The sequence below is a fragment of the Pristiophorus japonicus genome, chromosome 5 (genome assembly GCF_044704955.1).
Source record: "Pristiophorus japonicus isolate sPriJap1 chromosome 5, sPriJap1.hap1, whole genome shotgun sequence".
In the NCBI taxonomy this organism is placed as follows: Eukaryota; Metazoa; Chordata; class Chondrichthyes; family Pristiophoridae; genus Pristiophorus; species Pristiophorus japonicus.
The window spans coordinates 76215988-76235263 of NC_091981.1; the positions used below are offsets into that span (position 1 = coordinate 76215988).

The 19276-nt window shown below is 43.3% G+C and overlaps 1 protein-coding gene across 13 annotated transcripts in view; it reads right to left on the bottom strand.

The window, feature by feature from the left end:
- LOC139264375 (ubiquitin thioesterase otulin-like) overlaps positions 1 to 19276 on the bottom strand; it is a 138310-nt gene that overhangs the window by 7805 nt on the left and 111229 nt on the right. For all 13 annotated transcript variants that reach the window (XR_011593332.1, XM_070880732.1, XM_070880729.1 and 10 more), the window contains one exon: positions 11645 to 11914. Coding sequence is in view for 12 of the 13 variants with exons in the window: in XM_070880732.1 (XP_070736833.1) it covers positions 11645 to 11914 (270 nt within the window). In the remaining variant the exon portion in view is untranslated. The remainder of the gene's footprint in view (positions 1 to 11644; positions 11915 to 19276) is intronic.

The following is a 19276-nucleotide window of genomic DNA, read 5'->3' on the forward strand; positions in this document are numbered from 1 at the left end:
AGGATATTCAGAAAAGGGACAACTAGGGTTACCAACCCTCCCGAATTATCCGGGAATCTCCAACAATGGAAGATGAATCTCCTGGGCACGACTGCTAGTAATCAGGAAGAAAAGTATAGTTTTGCGCCTGTGGCTTATGTCTGTGTACTTCTTTCCCATTAAGCATGCACAATCTAGCTGTGGAAGTGTATGATCTTGTGAGAAGATCTATTCTGCCGCCCACCCGCTTACAGTTACGGCAGTGGCTGAGGACCACTCAGTTGCTGCACTGTGAGCAGTTACAGGGGGTTTTGGCAACTACTTAACGAATGGCAAACAGCGGGCAGGATTTTCCGATAAAAGTGACAGGCAACTCAGTAAAATTCTGGAAGTGACAAAGCTGGAACAGTTAGAGGAAAGTGTTTAGCCTGAATAGAAACAGATTTTGATGTAGTTTTACCATGACTCATGTCCCAGTAGGAATTGCAGCTGCAGCACAGCCTGCACATGCTCCCAGCCAATTTCTAGAATGCTACAGTTGTACTGAAATTTAACATGTGATGTGAGACATGAGCATGGCTTTTGAGAAATAAATAGATATCCTTATTCATTTAGGTTATTAGTATAGTGATATAGGTTGAACCTCTCTTATCTGGCACCCCCGGGGACCTGGCCTGTGCCGGGTAAGGGATTTTGCTGGACGAGGGGAGGTCACATTAAATTGGATGGTACAGGTAGAACAAGGGGGTATCGGGGCTGGCTGGCCCAGGGCTGGGAGTGGGGCAGAGATCAGGGGGGACGAGCCAGTGGTCAGGCCAGCAATTGCAGGAGTTGGCAGCAAGGAAGTACTTCAATTTGTTCATGTCCGAGTGCTGCGCATGCGCCACCCGGTGGCCGGATATGGTGCCGGACGAGGGGTGGTGCAGGATAAAGGAGGTTCAACCTGTACACAACACCACCATAAAACTGTGATTTTACTTGGGCAAAAATCCTGAACATTGTATTTGGCCAAGATCGTCAGAGAGTCAATGGACGATTAATTTGACTGCTGCTAGTAACCTGGCAGAAAAGTAGTCTGTACTTCACATTTGTGGTTTGCACCTGTGCACTTTCTTCACCTGCTTGCTTCAGCTTAGTGGTTCTCAGAGCTTCTCAACAGCTGCTGGTGTAAAACCAAGAGCAAAAATACCTGACAACAGGGGTTCAACCTTCATAAAAGTAAATGCAGTAACATTTGCAAACTATGCATAATCATTGCATGATCAAACCTCCAGGAATACTACTAACCCGAGTTGGCAACTCGAACACAATTGGCATACCTTGATCTGGACTAAATAAAATATACTGGATGCACAAACTTACTCAGTTCTAAAGGAACAGGAAGTGGGAGAAGTTAGAATCACTTTCTGTTCCAGAATGTGTATCCAATATTGTCTTATTTAATTATGACTTTCCTTGCTTAAAAATGGCACCAGCAGCCCTAAAGCAGGGATTGAATTCTCTTAATTCCCTACAAATTTTGCTTGCATTAACAAAGACACTGCATGAGCCCAAGCATTAGCCAAACGGAGAAAGGGAAATCCAGAGCACGTCACTCTGGCCTACTTTTCCTCAGTGTTCAATCTTAGAATCAATGCTTCCAATTTTAGTTCTTGCACAAAGATGACATTTTAAATTTGAGCAAAAAAATAAATGTAGCTTAACTTGGCTTTCATCAGAGCCAGAGAAATAAGATATTACTAATACTACAGGTACAACGTCTGAAATCTGGATTCCTCAGGACCGAGTCAATGCCGGTTTTTGACAAATTTCAGATTTTGCTGGATTTTGGACCTCATCGCCCACCAATCCTCTGCTCAATGAAATGTCTGGTTTTCAGACAATTCCGGTTTTCGGAGTTCCGGATTTGGGATGTTGCACCTGTAGTAGATATTTTCAATGGAACTCTGCAGAAAAGGAATACACAGGAAACTAGAGGACTAGTAGAGAGCTTGGAGACAGAGCTGGGAGAATGCAAACTGAGTGAGTCGCAAGCAGAGTGAGGAATTTTGTGAGCGCAGGAGTGCATGGAGAGTAGGAAGGCGACTGAGACATCTGACTAAAAGGAGGAGTGGAGCCACAGAATCCAAAATCTCTAAGTTAATAGACACAAGTGCGGACCTGCATGATAGTGAGAAGAGCGCCGAAGACAAATGTAAACCCAAGAGTCCGGAGGGAGCGTGATTGGCAGGGAGCAAGGTAAGTGGCATCAGCGCAAGGAAAGGAGTGGATTGATGAGTATTCGGTGATTGATTTAAAAAAAATAAAAGTTTATTTCGGTTAAGTTAATAATAAGTCTATTAAGTGGAGGCATGGCAGGGCACCTTGGTCTGGTGGAATGCACATCTTACGCCATGTGGGAATGCCAGGGCACTTCCCGTGTCCTGGACAACTATAGACAGCAGCGGCGGCAGCGAGCAGGCAGAGAGCCGATAGCAAATCAACACGAGTGACGTCAGAAACAAAAAGTGACATCAACACAAGGAAAGGAGCTGGTGTGTTTTTTTTTGTCTTTGAGTATTAAGTTTATTTCATAGTTTAATTTATAATCTATTAACTAGAGGCATGGCAGGGCAGCTCAGTCCAGTGGAGTACACATCCTGTGACATGTGGGAAATCCTGGACACTTCGCGTAGCCTGGATGACCACATGTGCAGGTGTCTCCAACTGCAGCAACTTGAGCTCCGAGCTGGAGTCACTGCGGTGTATCCGCGAGGCTGAGAGCTACGTGGATAGCACGTTTCTAGAGGTGGTTACCCCGCAGCTAAAGAGTGTGCAGGCAGAGAGGAAGTGGGTGATCACCAGACAGCATGGATACAAAATTGGCTAAATGACAGGAAACAGTAGTGGTGAACGGTTGTTTTTCGGTCTGGAGGGAGGTATATAATGGTTGTACCCATGGAGTTGATATTAGGACCACTGCATTTCTTGATGTACAGGTTGAGTGTCCAAAATCCGGAGTTCCGGAATCCAGAAACCTTGTCAAGCTGTTTCTGCCACCAACCGAGCCCAGTGAAAAGTCAAAAAATTAAATCCAACTACTGTACAGTGACAAAAATTGCAAGAATAAAAATGCCAATCCCACCTGTTCCAGGCCATGTCTTCAGTCACCACACCACTACTCCTGGGTCCACAAAAACTCTGCACAGCACGCAAGTCCCTTTGGCTAGAATCAATTCTGCACAGCACACTGCAGCTCCCCAAAGCACGCCCCATGACTTCGAGCGGAGCTGACCCGACTTCACCTGATCAGATTGCAATTTTAAGTTTGCACACCTGGACATAAGAACGTAAGAAATAGGGGCAGGAGTAGGCCATACGGCCCCTCAAGCCTGCTCCACCATTTAACACGATCATGGCTGATCCAATCATGGACTCGGGTCCACTTTCCTGCCCACTCCCCATAACCCCTCATTGGGCAAGAAACTGTCTATTTCTGTCTTAAATTTATTCAATGTCCCAGTTTCCATAGCTCTCTGATGCAGCGAATTCCACAGATTTACAACCTTCTGAAAATAAATTACTCAGTTTTAAATGGGCGGCCCCTTATTTAAAGATTATGCCCCCTAGTTCTAGTCTCCCCCATCAGTGGAAAAATTCTCTGCATCCACCTTGTCAAGCCCCCTCAATCTTACACATTTCGATAAGATCACCTCTCAATCTTCTGAATTCCAATGAGTAGAGGCCCAACCTACTCAACCTTTCCTCATAAGTCAACCCCCTCATCTCCGGAATCAACCTAGTGAACCTTCTCTAGCCTCCAGAGCAAGTATATCCTTTCGTAAATATGGAAACCAAAACTGCATGCAGTATTCCAGGTGTGGCCTCACCAATACCCTGTACAACTGGAGCAAGACTTCCCTGCTTTTATACTCCATCCCCTTTGCAATAAAGGCCAAGATTCCATTGGCCTTCCTGATCGCTTGCTTTACCTGCATACTAACCTTTTGTGTTTCATGCACAAGTACCCCAGGTCCTGCTGTACTGCAGCACTTTGCAATTTTTGTCCATTTAAATAATAACTTGCTCTTTGATTTTTTCTGCCAAAGAGCATGACCTCACACTTTCCAACATTATATTCCATCTGCCAGATTTTTGCCCATTCACTTAGCCTGTCTATGTCCTTTTGCAGATTTGTGTCCTCCTCACACATTGCTTTTCCTCCCATCTTTGTATCATCAGCAAACTTGGCTACATTACACTCGGTCCCTTCTTCCAAGTCGTTAATATAGATTGTAAATAGTTGGGGTCTTAGCACTGATCCCTGCGGCACCCCACTAGTTACGGATTGCCACTCGAGAATGAGTGGCATTTATCCCGACTCTATTTTCTGTTCGTTAGCCAATCCTCTATCCATGCTAATATATTACCCCCAATCCCATGAATGTTTATCTTGTGCAGTAAGCTTTTATGTGGCACCTTGTCAAATGTCTTCTGGAAGTCCAAATACCACATCCACTGGTTCCCCTTTATCCACCCTGTTTGTTACATCCTCAAAGAATTCTAGCAAACTTGTCAAACATGACTTCCCCTTCATAAATCCATGCTGACTACTGCTTCTTTAATAATGGACTCCAACAATTTCCCAACCACAGATGTTAGGCTAACTGGTCTATAGTTTCCTGCTTTTTGTCTGATTCCTTTTTTAAATAGGGGTGATACATTTGCAGTTTTCCAATCTGCCGGGACCTCCCCAGAATCCAGGGAATTTTGGTAAATTACAACCAGTGCATCCATTGTCCCTGCCGCTACTTCTCTTAAGACCCGAGGATGCAAGCCATCAGGTCCAGGGGATTTATCTGCCTTTAGTCCCATTATCTTACTGAATGCCACCTCCTTAGTGATTGTGATTATGTTAAGTTCTTCCCCTCCCCCCTCCTCTACAGCCCCTTAACTATCCACTGTTGGGATATTGTTAGTGTCCTCTACTGTAAAGACTGATACAAATATTTGTTCAGAGTTTCTGCCATCTCCATGTTCCCAATTACTAATTCCCCAGTCTCATCCTCTAAGGAACCAACATTTACTTTAGCCACTCTTTTCCTTTGTATATACCTATAGAAACTTTTGCTATCTGTTTTTATATTTTGTGCTAGTTTACTTTCATAGTTTATCTTCCCTTTCTTAATCATTTTTTATCATTCTTTGCTGGCTTTTAAAAGCTTCCCAATCTTCTATCCTCTCACTGGTTTTGGCCACTTTATATGACCTGGTTTTTAATTGGATACCGACCTTTATTTCTCTCGTTAGCCACGGATGGCTATCTTTTCTCTTACACCCTTTCCTCCTCACTGGAATATATTTTCTCCACTTAGGGCGGTCTTTGGCCAGGGACTCTCAGGTGTCAGTGGGGATGTCGCATTTTATCAAGGAGGCTTTGAGGGTGTCCTTATAATGTTTCCACTACTCACCTTTGGCTCGTTTGCCCTGGACGAGTTCCGAGTAGAGCACTTGCTTTGGGAATCTCGTGTCTGGCATGCGAACTATGTGGCCTGCCCAACGGACCTGATCAAGTGTGGTCAGTGCTTCAATGCTGGGGATGTTGGCCTGGACAAGGATGCTAACATTGGTGTATCTATCCTCCCAGGGGATTTGTAGGATCTTGCGGAGACATCGTTGGTGGTATTTCTCCAGCGACTCGAGGTGTCTACTGTACATGGTCCATGTCTCTGAGCCATACAGGAGGGCGGATATTACTATAGCCCTGCAGACCATGAGCTTGGTGACAAGTTTTGAGGGCCCGATCTTCAAACACACTCTTCCTCGGGCAGCCCTGGCGCACTCGAGGCGGTGTTGGATCTTGTCGTCAATGCCTGTTGATTGGAGGCTCCAGAGATAAGGGAAGCAGTCCATGTTGTCCAGGGCCGCGCTGTGGATCTTGATGTCTGCGGGGCAGTGTTTTGTGGCAAGGACAGGCTGGTGGAGGACCTTTGCCTTACTGATGTTTAGCATAAAGCCCATGCTTTCATGCACCTCGGTAAATACTTTGACTATGCCCTGGAGTTCAGACTCGGTAAATGTACACCACTATTCATCAACCGTCCTACACTTTAATCTATTTTCCCAGTCCACTTTATCCAACTCTGCCCTCATACCTTCATAGTCTCCTTTATTTAAGCTTAGTACGCTGGTTAGAGATCCAATTTTCTCACCCTCTATCTGAATCTGAAATTCAACCATGCTATGATCACTCATTCCAAGGGGATCCTTTACTAGGACATTGTTTATTAATCCTGTCTCATTACACAGGACTAGATCGAAGATAGCCTGCCCCCTGGTTGGTTCCGTTACATACTGCTCAAGGAACCCGTCCCTTACGCACTCTATGAACTCCTCCTCAAGGCTACCCTGACCAATTTGATTTGTCCAATCAATATGGAGGTTAAAATCACCCATGATTATTGCTGTTCCCTTTTTATAAGCCCCTAATATTTCCTGGTTTATGCTCAGACCAACAGAGTTGCTATAAGACTACGCCCACCAGCGATTTTTTCCCCTTATTATTCCTTATCTCCACCCAAACTGTTTCAACATCCTGATCATTTGAACCAATTATCATTTCTCACTATTGCAGTGATTCCATCCTGTCAACAGAGCTACCCCACCTCCTTTTCCTTTCTGTCTGTTCTTCCGATTGTCAAATACCCCTGAATATTTATTTTCCAGTCTTGGTCACCTTGCAATCACGCCTCTGTAATGGCTATCAAATCATACCCATTTGTCTCTGTTTGTGCCATCAACTCATCTATTTTGTTACAAATGCTAGGTGCATTTAGACAAAGTGCCTTTAAATTTGTTTTTTTTAAAAACCCTTTTTACCTGCTTGTTTCCTCTCTCCTTCAAACTCACTTTCTTTATTTTTGGTTTCTAATTCTAGTCCCCTCCCTACTCAATCTATTTTCATGTTCCCATCCCCCTAAGCTAGTTTAAACCCTCCCAAACAGCACTAGCAAACCCCACCCCCCCCCAGTGAGGATATTGGTCCCGGCTCTGTTGAGGTGCAACCCGTCCAACTTGTACAGGTCCCACCTCCCCTAGAAGCAGTCCCAATGCCTCAGGATACTAAAGCCCTCCCCCACCTGCACCATCTCTCCAGCCATGTATTCATCTGCTCTATCCTGCTATTTCTGCACTCACTAGCTCGTGGCACAGGGAGTAATCCAGAGATTACTACCTTTGAAGTCCTGCTTTTTAATCTCTCTCCTAGCTCCCTAAACTCTGCCTGCAGGACCTCATCCCTCTTTCTACCTATGTCATTGGTACCAATATGGACCACGACCTCTTAAATTCAGCATTTAAAAAAAAAAATCAGTGGCATTATAACATTATAGGGCTACCCCAGCTGACCCACCTACACCCCATGCTGAGACCCCAGCTGACCCACCTACACCCCATGCTGAGACCCCAGCTGACCCACCTACACCCCATGCTGAGACCCCAGCTGACCCACCTACATCCCATGATCAGACCCCACCCAACCTGACTCCATTGCTGTGGTGTTTTTCCCGACTTAAAGATCTGCACAGGTAAAAATTGTGAATTTGTGTTGTCATTGCAAACCTGTCAAAATGGCCAACAGATACAGGTACCTGTACCTCAATGAGTTCAGATAAAGGAAAGAGGAAGCATAGTTCACTTTCAATTGCCAAGAAAGTGGAGTTACTTCAGAGATTAGATAGAGATGCTTCAGTGAGAAAATTGAGTGAGGAGTATGGTGTTAGACCCTCCACCATCTATGATATTAGAAAACAGAAAGAACAGCTCATGAAGTTTTATGCGGAAAGTGATGTTCATAAGGAAATGAGAGAGAGAAAAAGTATGCATAAGCCGAAATGTGATGATTTGGATCGAGCAGAGGCGACAGAGGCGAAGTGCAAAGGTTCCTTTGTCTGGCCCAATGGTGGTGCAACAAGCTAAAATATTCCATTCACAACTGGGGATTGAAACTTCATGCAGGTACTCTTCTGGTTGGCTAGCCAAATTTAAAAGGCGTCATGGCATCAGGCAACTGAAAGTATGAGAGAAACCCTCAGCACATCATGAGGCAGCTGAAAATTATATCGATGAGTTCATCAAACTAACTGATGAAAAGCTTTCACTTGAGCAAATGTACAATGCTGATGAGCTGCTCTATTTTGGCGCTACGTACCGCGAAAGACATTAGCAGCAGAACAAATGCAGCCAGCAGGTATTAAAGATGCCAAGGATAGGTTGACTGTGCTTGCTGCTGCAAATGCGGCTGGGGCACATTCGTGTAAGTTTGTCATTGGGAGAAGCCAGCATCCAAGATGTTTCAAGGGTTTGAGAGTATTGCTAGTGCATTATGATGCCGATAGGAAAGCATGGGTAACAGGGTAATCTTTCTAAACTGGTTTGAGAAGAATTTTGTCCCTCAGGCACGTGCTCATTGCATGGAAGCTGGCCTTGAGCAAAACTGCAAAATATACTTGCTGCCAGACAATTGCTCAGCACATCCCGATGCTGAGCTTTTGGTAAAGGATAATGTCCATGGAATCTACTTACCTCCAAATGTTACATCACTGATACAGCCAATGGACCAAGGAATTTTGAGATCGATGAAGTATCCGTACAAAAACGAGTTTGAGGTGTTTACTTAATGCTGTGAGCACAGGCATGGGAATAAAAGCATTCTCAAAAGCTTTCTCTATCAAGGACACCATATGGACAGCTGTGATGCATGGAACTTGGCAACTGCAGATACCTTGATCAATGCTTGGCATAACATCTGGCCATCAACTATGTTTGCTGACGATGCTCCTCACGACTTTCAAGGCTTTCATGTGTCCATGGAGAAAGCAATGATTGCTCAACTTTTAGATTATGCGAAGCGGCGCAGGAATTGAATGAGGACGATGTCGCAGAAGTCATGGACATAGACAACAATGCTCCCATTGTGCATGCAGTAACAGATGAAGAAATCATACAGGATGATGATGATGATGATGATGATGATGATGATGCCTGTGATCAAGTCGAAAAACTGCCGATTGACAAAGCAATCAATCTTTGTCAAGAATTAATTCACGCCTTAGAGCAACGAAGCTTCATAAGTGAAGAAGAAATACTGCAGGTCTACAGAATTCAGGAAAGATTAGTGAAAGAAAAGCCCAAATTATTTAAACAAACAATATTAAATATCTTTCAAAAGATGTCGCAACAGAAGGCCCAAGACCTACAGCATGCAACTACACCAGTAATTTCCACATTTGATGATCCTATTTGCTGGCCCATCATCAGCCCCAAACATCATAGCTGAGCCCTCTACCTCAAGCACAACCTCCAGCCAATTGTAATTGTTTAGTTTTACTCTGTTTAATAAATAAAAGCCTTCATTTACTGTTTTATATTTCATAACGTAACTGTTTTACAAATAAAAACCTTTATTATTTTAAATGCTTTTAGTACTGTACATTCCTTTTCAAATTCGAAGATGGTAGCAAAAGACACAGGCCGGAAGCTCACATTAAGTACAGTTACAGAGTACTGCATTGCAAAAACAAGAGGGAGGCTTACCATGCATTGCGAAGAAGTGAGGACTACAAGAACTACAAGTTGATGTCCAAAAACCGGAAAAATCGCAACCTGGGCCCAGGCATTTCTGGACTCAGGACGCACTTCTGGCATTCCAAAATCTGGGAATACCCGAACCTGAGCTCGGGCGTTCCCGAAGTCTGGAAAAACACAAAAACCAACTCGGCCTCTGTCCTGAAGTTGCCGGATTCGGGACGCTCAACCTGTATATTACTGACTTGGATGTACAGGGCACAAATTCAAAATTTGCAGATGATGCAAAACTTGGAAGTATAGTGAATAGTGAGGAGGATAGTGATAGAAGACATAGACAGACTGGTGGAACGTGAGGTAGATGAAATTTAACACAGAAAATTAATGGAGAAAACTGCAAAGTGATACATTTTGGTAGGAAGAGAATGAGGAGAGGCAATATAAACTAAAGGTTAACATTTTAAAAGAGGTTGCAGGAACAGAGATACCTGGGGGTATATATGCAACAATCATTGACTGTGTTAGGGCAGGTTGAGAAAGCGGTTAAAAAAGCATACAAAATCCTGGGCTTCATAAACAGAGGCATAGAGTAGAAAAGCAAGGAGGTTATGGTGATACTTTATAAAACACTAATTCGGCCTCAACTCGAGAAGGGAGTCCAATTCTAGGCACTGCACTTTAATGATGTGAAGGCTTTCGAGAGGTGCAGAAAAGATTTACAAGAATGGTTCCGGGGATGAGGGACTTCAGTTACATGGATAGACTGGAGAAGCTGGGGTTGTTCTCCTTGGAGCAGAGAGGATTGAAAGGAGATTTGATAGAGGTGTTCAAAATCCTGAGGGGTCTACACACATTAGGGAGAGAAACTGTTCCCATTGGCGGAAGGGGCGAGAACCAAATGATATAGATTGGTGATTGGCAGAAAATCCGAAGCAAAAAACTTTTTTTTACACAGCAAGTGGTTAGGATCTGAAACGCACTGCCTGAAAGGGTAGTGGAGACAGAGTCAATTGTGGCTTTCAAAAAGGGATAAGTACCTGAAGGAAAAATATTTGTAGGGCTACGAGGAAAGGCGGGGGAGTGAGACTAGCTGAAGTGCTCTTGCGGAGAGCCAGCACAAGCTCGACAGGTCGAATGGCCGCCTTCTGTGCTGTAACCATTCTATGATTCTAGTACTTTTTCTGTTTCATTAAAAGAGAAAACAGTTTTTTTTTAAAAATGAAGGCCAAAAAAGTCAAACTAATCCTTTATTTCACTAGTACATAACTATTTGCAACAAAATATAAAATATGTGCTCGACTATATGATGTTTTGAATTAATTTAGAGGCTAAAAAATTAATTGAAAACCATGCATTCTGAAACAAGTTCCAACATTTCATTTATTGCACAAAACTCAAAATGGGTATGGTATTGTGGTGCCTTTGTCACTGGACTAATAATCCAGAGAGTGCAAGTTAAAATCCCACCATGGTAATTTAAGAATTTGAAAGAAGTTTAAAAAAAAAATCTGAATAAAAACTTACCTTGATTGTTGTAAACAACCAACTGGTTCCCTAATGTCCTTTAGGGAAGGAAGCTGGCTGTTCTTAGTCATCTGGCCTATATGTAACTCCAGTCCCATAACAACATGGTTAACTTATAACTGCCCACTGAAGTGGCCTAGCAACCCAGTTACCTTGTCAGGCCAACTAAGGATAGGCAATAAATACCAGCCATGCCAGTAACACCTACACTCAAGAGGTTTATTCAAAGAGATCAGTCAGTCACGTGTCTATCATTTCCACTAGCCAGATAACACCATCACTAGATCTACTTTCATCAACTTCAGACTTAAGTGACCAATGCTACAATGCAACATCTACATTCACATTAGCACTGCAGCCATTTTACTTTCTATATAGCCCATGAAAAATAAGGTGGCACATGAATGAAATGCACAGAATAGCACCACTGAGCTTTGCAAAATAAAGTGAACTACACTACATTCATGAAAACTAATACTAAAGCTGAGGAGAGTAAAATGGTAATTCTACACTTGTGAAGCACTGCTCTTAGTCTTTGGTAGTTTATGCCAAGAATTTTGATATTGCAATCACTTACCTGATCTAGTCCACCAGTGTAGCCAACATGATTCAAATGATTTTTCATAAACTGGCAAGGGTCAGCAGAAGTATCACGAGCAAACAACAGCCAGCAGAAGAGAGGAACATCCTTTTCTTGAACTTTATCACCATCAAGTTCAATGGCCTTAGCCAACATGACAATTTTCATAGCTTCATACAACCGATATTCTTCCTCGTCATTTTTGAACACCTCTTCACAGGCAGCTCGTCGTTCTTCCAAGGAATCCATTTTACTTATGTGTCTCCACTGGATGAGGTTGGAAAACAAAAATCATTACATATTGATTCCGCTAATACCGGATATTTTGTAATTCCAGCTGTTGACACCATTTGGAAATTAGTGTCAGGTTTTACACATGTTTTGTTTAAATCTGTGCAATTTTTTTTTAAATCCTGTGTGTGAAAAATAAAGTTCACCAGTTCTTCAGCTCCATACACTATTCCCCATGAAATAACATCCTGCACCAAAGACTTGCCAGTGCTAATAACCAGGAATCAGAATTGCTCGAGCCCAGCCTGAAGTGATTCTGCAATTTTACTTGTGTTGAAATCTCTGGACTCGGTTCTGTACTTGATGTAGGTACATTAGAAATTAGAAATTGAAAGTGTTTTTTTCCTCTGGGGGACGGAAGAGTAAGAGAGAAAGAGGAAGAGGAGTGTATGAAGCAGTTGTATCAATTTATGGTACAGTATGTTGAACACACGTCTTGTATCATAACTGAATCATATTGCTTGCAAATATGCATTAATTTTTTTTGGGGGGGTGGGAAAGAGGATCGGAAAAGGAATAGTGGTAAGAGATTCGATAGTTAGGGGAACAGACAGACATTTCTGTGGCCGCAGACATGATTCCAGGATGGTATATTGCCTCCCTGGTGCCAGGGTCAAGGATGCCACTGAGCAGCTGCAGGACCTTGGGGAGGGTGAACAGCCAGAGGTCGTGGCCCATATCAGGATCAACAACATAGGTAGAAAGAGGGATGAGGTCGTGCAGGCAGATTTTAGGGAGCAAGGAAAAAAGATTAAAAAGCAGAACCTCAAAAGTAACAATCTCTAGCTAAGAGCTAAAAGCACAGATAGACACTTGGCAGTACGATATTATAGCCATTACTGAGACATGGCGGAAAGGACAGGTATTGCTCAACATTCTTGGTTACAGGGTTTTCAGATAGGATGGGTGGGGGGAGGGGGGGGGGCAGGCAAAAAAGGGAGTATTAATTAAAAGGAACAATTACAGCTGTGAGAGGGGATGATATGTTACAGGGGTCATCAAATGATACCATATGGGATGAATTGAACAAAAAAGGGGCACAGTACTGTAGACCACCCCCCCCCAAGCAGTCAGAGGGAGATAGAACAACAAATATGTGGGCAAATTGCTGCAAAGTGCAAAAACTAGACTATAGAGCTGTAATAGTGGGGGATTTCAACTACCCTAATATTAACTGAGAAAAAAGCAGTGTGAATGGTACAGAGGATGCAGAATTCCTAAAATGCATTCAGGAGAACTTCTTTAGCCAGTATGTAGCGGATCTGGACTTGGTTTTGGGGAATGAAGAGGAGCAGATGGAAGGGGTATCAGTGGGAGAGCACTTTGGTGCTAGTAATCATAATTTAGTAAGATTTAGGGTAGTTATGGAAAAGGACAAAGGTGGACCAGGAAAAAAAGTTCTCAATTGGGGTGAAGCCAATTTTGGTCAGTTGAGATGGGATTTGGCCAAAGTGGACTGGAAATGGCTACTTGATGATAAATCAGTGTCAGAGCAGTGGGAGGCATTCAAGGAGGAGATCCTGACGGTACTGAGAAAGTATGTTCCCTTAAAAAAAAAAGTGGGGCTAACAAATCTAGAGCCCCCTGGATGTCAAGGGACATACAGGTTAAGATAAAGATAAAAACGGAAGCTTATAACAGATTCTGAGAACTCAATACTGCAGAGTATAAAGAAGTGCGGCAGTGCAATTAAAAAAGATCAGGAAAGCAAAGAGAGAGCATGAAAGAATGTTGGCAAGCAAAATCAGGGAAAACACAAAGATGTTTTTTAAATACATTAAAAGCAAGAGGATTTGGAGAGAAAGAATGGGGCCCATTAGAGACCATAAAGAAAATCTATGTGTGGAGGCAGAAGATGTGAATATGATTCTTAATGAATACTTTGCATCTGTTTTCACAAAAGAGAGGGGCGATGCAGACTTTGCAATGAGGGAGGAGGAGTGTGAAATATTAGACAAGATAAACAGCGAGAGAAAGTATAAAGGGGCTTTTGCTTCCCAGGCTGTTGAGAAGCAAGAGGAAATGGCAGAGGCTTTTACCATCACTTTCCAGTCCTCTCTGGCTACAAGTCTGGTGCCAGAGGGCTGCTAATGTTGTACCTTTGTTTAAAAAAGGGAGAAAGGGATAGACTGAGTAATTACAGGCCAGTCAGTCTAATCTCAGTGGTGGGAAAATTGGAAAAAATCCTGAGGGACAGGATAAATCTTCATTTGGAAAGTCATGAACTAATCCAGGACAGTCAGCATGGATGAGTTAAGGGAAGGTCATGTCTGACTAACTTGATTGAATTTTGAGAGGAGGTAACCAGGAGGGTCGATGAGGGCAGTACGTATGATGTAATGTAAATGGATTTTAGCAATGCTTTTGATAAGGTCCCACATGGCAGATTGGTCACAAAAGTAAAAGACCATGGAATCCAGGGCAAAGTGGCAAGTTGGATCCAAAATTGGCTCAGAGGCAGGAAGCAAAGGGTGATGGGTGTTTTTGAGAGTGGAAGGCTGTATGCAGTGGGGTTTCACAAGGGGCAGTGCTGGGTCCTTTGTTTTTTGTGGCATTTATCAATGACTTGGGCTTGAATGTTGGAGGTATGATTAAGAAGTTTGCAGATGACGCTAAAATAGGCTGTGTGGTTGATAATGAAGAAGAAAGCTGCGGATTGCAGGAAGATATCAATGTACTGGTCAGGTGGGCGGAACAGTGGCAAAGAGAATTCAATCCAGAGAAGTGTGAGGTAATGCATTTGGGGAAGTCTAACAAGGCAAGGGATTAAACATTAAATGGTACGACACTGAAAAGTGTAGAGGAACAAAGGCACCTTGGATTGCAGGTCCACAAGATCCCTGAAGGTAGCAGGCCAGGTAGATAAGGTGGTTAAAGAAGGCATATGGAATACTTTATCACTCGAGGCATGGAATACAAGAGCAAGGACATTATGCTTGAACTGTATAAAACATTGCTTAGGCCGCAACTGGAGTCCTGTGCGAAGTTCTGGTCACCACATTACAGGAAAGATGATTGCACCGGAATGGTTGCAGAGGAGATTTACAAGAATGTTGCCTGCACTGGAGAATTTTGGCTATGATGAAAGATTGGAGATGTTGGGTCTGTTTTCTTTGGAAAATTGGAGGCTAAGGAGAGACCTGATTGAGGTGTATAAAATGATGAGGGGCCTGGATAGAGTGGCTAGAAAGGGCCTGTTTTCCTTGGCAGAGGGGTCAACAACCAGGGGACATAGATTTAAAGTAATTGGGGGGAGGTTCAGAGGAGATATGAGACGACATTTCGTCATCCAGTGGGAAGTGAGGGTCTGGAACTCACTGCCTGAAAGAGTGGCAGAAACCCTCACCACATTTTAAAAATATTTGGACGTGCACTTAAAGTGCCATAATCTACAGGGCTACGGACCTAGTGCTGGAAAGTGGGATTAGGCCTGGTCAGCCGGCGTGGACACAATGGGCCGAAATGGCCTCCTTCCATGCTGTAAATTTCTATAATTCTATAAGTGTCCAATGCCATGAGCTAGTGAGTATAGAAATAGGAAGATAGAGCAGATGAATGCGTAGCTGGGGAGATGGTGCAGGAAGGAGGGCTTTAGATTTCTGGGATATGGGGACTACTTCTGGGGGAGGTGGGACCTGTACAGGCTGGACAGGTTGCACCTCAACAGAGCCAGGACCGATGTCCTCGCGAGGAAGTTTGCTAGTGCTGCTGGGGTTTAAACAAATTTGGAAGGGGGATGGACATTAGAAAGGATAAACAAGGTGCACAAAGGATTGGGAAAGCAGAGTGGCTAAAATGGACTGGGAAAATAGATTAAAATGTAAAGACGGTTGATAAGCTGTAGCAGACATTCAAGGAGATATTTCATAACTCTCAACAAAAATATGTTCCAGTGAGAAGGAACGAATAAGAGAAGGGAGAACCATCTGTGGCTAACTAAAGGATGGTATCAAATTGAAAACAATGGCATACAATGTTGCCATGATTAGAGAGAGGCCAGAGAATTGGAATGTTTTTAAACCAGCAAAGGACGATTAAAAAAAAATGGATAATGAGAGTAAACTAGCAAGAAATATGAAAACAGATAGCAAGAGCTTCTACAGGTATATAAAGTGGAAGAGAGTAGCTAAAGTAAACATTGCTCCCTTAGAGGATGAGACTGGGGAATTAATAATGCAGAACAGGGAAATGGCAGAGACTTTGAACAAATATTTTACACCAGTCTTCATGGTAGAAGACACTAAAAACATACCAATAGATAATCAAGGGGCAAAAGGGAAGGGAGAACTTAATGTAATCACCATCACTAAAAGAAAAAGTACTTGGCAAAATAATGGGACTAAAGGTGGACAAGTCCCCTGGACCTGATGGGTTGCATTCTAGGGTCTTAAAAGAAGTGGCTGCAGAGATATCGGATGCATTGGTTGTAATCTACCAAAATTCCCTGGAGAGCGCCCAGCGGATTGGAAAACCCCAAATATAACACCTCTATTTAAAAAAGGAAGGAGACAGAAAACAGGAAACTGTAGACCAGTTAGCCCAGCATCGGTTGTTGGGAAAATGCTGGAATCCATTATTAGGGAAGCAGTAGTAGGTCATTTGGAAAAGCATAATACAGTCAAGCAGATGCAGCATGTTTTTATGAAAGGGAAATCATGTTTGACAAATTTGCTGGAGTTCTTTGAGGATGTAATGAGCAGTTTGGATAAGGGGGAACCAGTAGATGTGGTGTATTTAGATTTCCAGAAGGCATTCGATAAGGTGCCACATAAAAGGTTACTGCACAAGATAAAAGCTCACGGGGTTGGGGGTAATATATTAGTTAGCCAATCCTCTATCCGTGCTAACAGAAAACAGAGAGTTGGGATAAATGGGTCATTTTCTGTTTGGCAAACGGTAACTTGTGGGGTGCCACCAGGATCAGTGCTGGGGCCTCAACTATTTATAATCTATATTAATGACTTAGATAAAGGAACCGAGTGTAATGAAGCCAAGTTTGCTGATGATACAAAGATGGGTGGGGAAGCAAGTTGTGAAGAGGACACAACGAATTTGCAAAGGAATACAGACAGTGTAAGTGAGTGGGCAAACATTTGGCAGATGGAGTATAATGTGGAAAAGTGTGAGGTTATCCAATTTGGCAGAAAAAATAAAACAAATTATTTAAATGGAGAGATTGCAAAATGCTGCAGTACAGAGGGCCCCGGGGGTCCTTGTGCATGAAACACAAAGTTAGTATGTAGGCCTTTATTGCAAGGGAGATGGAGTATAAAAGCAGGGAAGTCCTGCTACAACTATACTACTACTTCTTCGGCAGTCCCTCATATTGAGGATGACTTGCTTCCACCAAAAAGAGATGAGTTCGCAGGTGTTTCAATGAAGGACCAGATATTCCAGGTCCCGAACTACATATTAAAGGATGGAAGACGCCTGTGCGTGAATTTTTTTTTTTTTAATAAACGGACACCAACCACCACACGGGCTTGATAAAGCTAGGTCTTGGTCCAGTGTCAAGGATTAACCAAGACGACTAGAGACCAACTCTGCTGCACGAACCTAGTGCGCACATATCGCAGTTTGGCTGGCCCGTGCTGCCCCTTCTGGGCCCCGAACAGATCACACTGCAATCTCTCGCCACTCCTTCGCCCCGACCTCGCCACTCCTGCTGTACCTGCCCATGCTCCAATCACTGACCTGGGTTATGGCAACGTCCAATCCAGTCACCCTCTTCACAGCCGTTGCCCTCCCGGAGCGGCTCGCGCTGTACCTTGCAGATGGTATAGGCTCCTTTTGTGGCTTCGACCTGCCGCAGATGGTTCCTCGCAGGTCGGGGCCTCGCTGTACAACTATACAGGGTATTGGTGAGACCACACCTAGAATACTGCGTACAGTTTTGGTCTCCTTATTTAAGGAAGGATATACTTGCATTGGACGCAGTTCAGAGAAGGTTCACTAGCTTGATTCCTGAGATGAAGGGGTTGACTTAGGAAGAAAGGTTGAGCAGGTTGGGCCTATACTCACTGGAGTTTGGAGTTTAGAAAAATGAGATGTGATCTTATTGAAACATAAGATACAGAGGGGGCTCAACAAGGTAGGTGCAGAGAGGATGTTTCTACTCGTGAAGGAATCTAGAACTAGGGAGCATTGTTTAAGAATAAGGGGTCGCCCATTTATAACTGCGATCAGGAGGAATTTCTTCTCTGAGGGTTATAAATCTGTGGAATTCTCTGCCCCAGAGTGGTGGAGGCTGCGTCATTGAACATATTTATGGTGGAGATAAGATAGATTTTTGAACAACAAGGGAGTAAAAGGTTATAGGGAGCAGGCAGGGAAGTGGAACTGAGCCCATGATCAGATCAGTCATGATCTTATTAAATGGCGGAGCAGGCTCAAGGGGCAAAATAGCCTACTCCTGCTCCTATTTCTTATGTTCTTATGTGAGAAAGATAGCACTCGAGTAAGAAATAGTACGGTATTAGGTGGGATCAAACTAAGAATACAAGAAGGTCCAAGATAGTTTACAGTGTATGTGTGTAAATGCACAAAGTGTGGTAAATAAGGTCGGAGAGCTGCAGGCACAAAGAGCCACATGGGGATATGCTGTTGTGGTGATAATGGAGACCTGACTCAAAAAAAGGGCAGGATTGGGTACTAAATATTCCTGGTTATAAAGGTGTTCAGGAATGATAGGGAAGGAAAGAAAGGAGGAAGAAGGATGGCCGTATTGATTCAAGAGAATATTATACTGCTGGAGAGAGAGGATGTCCTGGAGGGGTCAAGGACAACATTTATTTGGTTAGAGGTAAGAAACAATAGAGGTGTCATTACACTAGGTGTATTCTATAGGCCGTCAACTAGTGGGAAGGATATAGAGGAGCACATTTGCAGGGGAATTATAGAGACGAGCAAGAACTATAGAGTAGAGTAGTGATAATGGGGGACTTTAGCTATCCTAATATAGACTAGGAGAGTAATAGTATAAAGGGCAGAGAGGGGGAAGAATTTCTGAAGTGTGTTCAGGAGAACTTTCTTGATCAGTACGTTTCTGACCCAATGAGAAAAGAGACATTGCTGGATCTGGTTCTGGGGAATGAGGTGGGTCAAGTGGAGCAAGTGGCAGTAGGGGAACATTTAGGAAACATGATCATAAGGTTTAGATTAGCTAAGGAAAAGGACTAGGGTAAAAAAATACTTAATTGGAGGAGGGATTGAGAATAGATCTGGCCCAGGTAAATTGGAGTCAAAGTTTGTCAGGCAAAGCTGTAATAGAACAAAGGGCGTAGCTGGTTCGGGTATAGTTGTGTTACATTCCACGAGGGGGAAAAGGTAGGGCAGCCA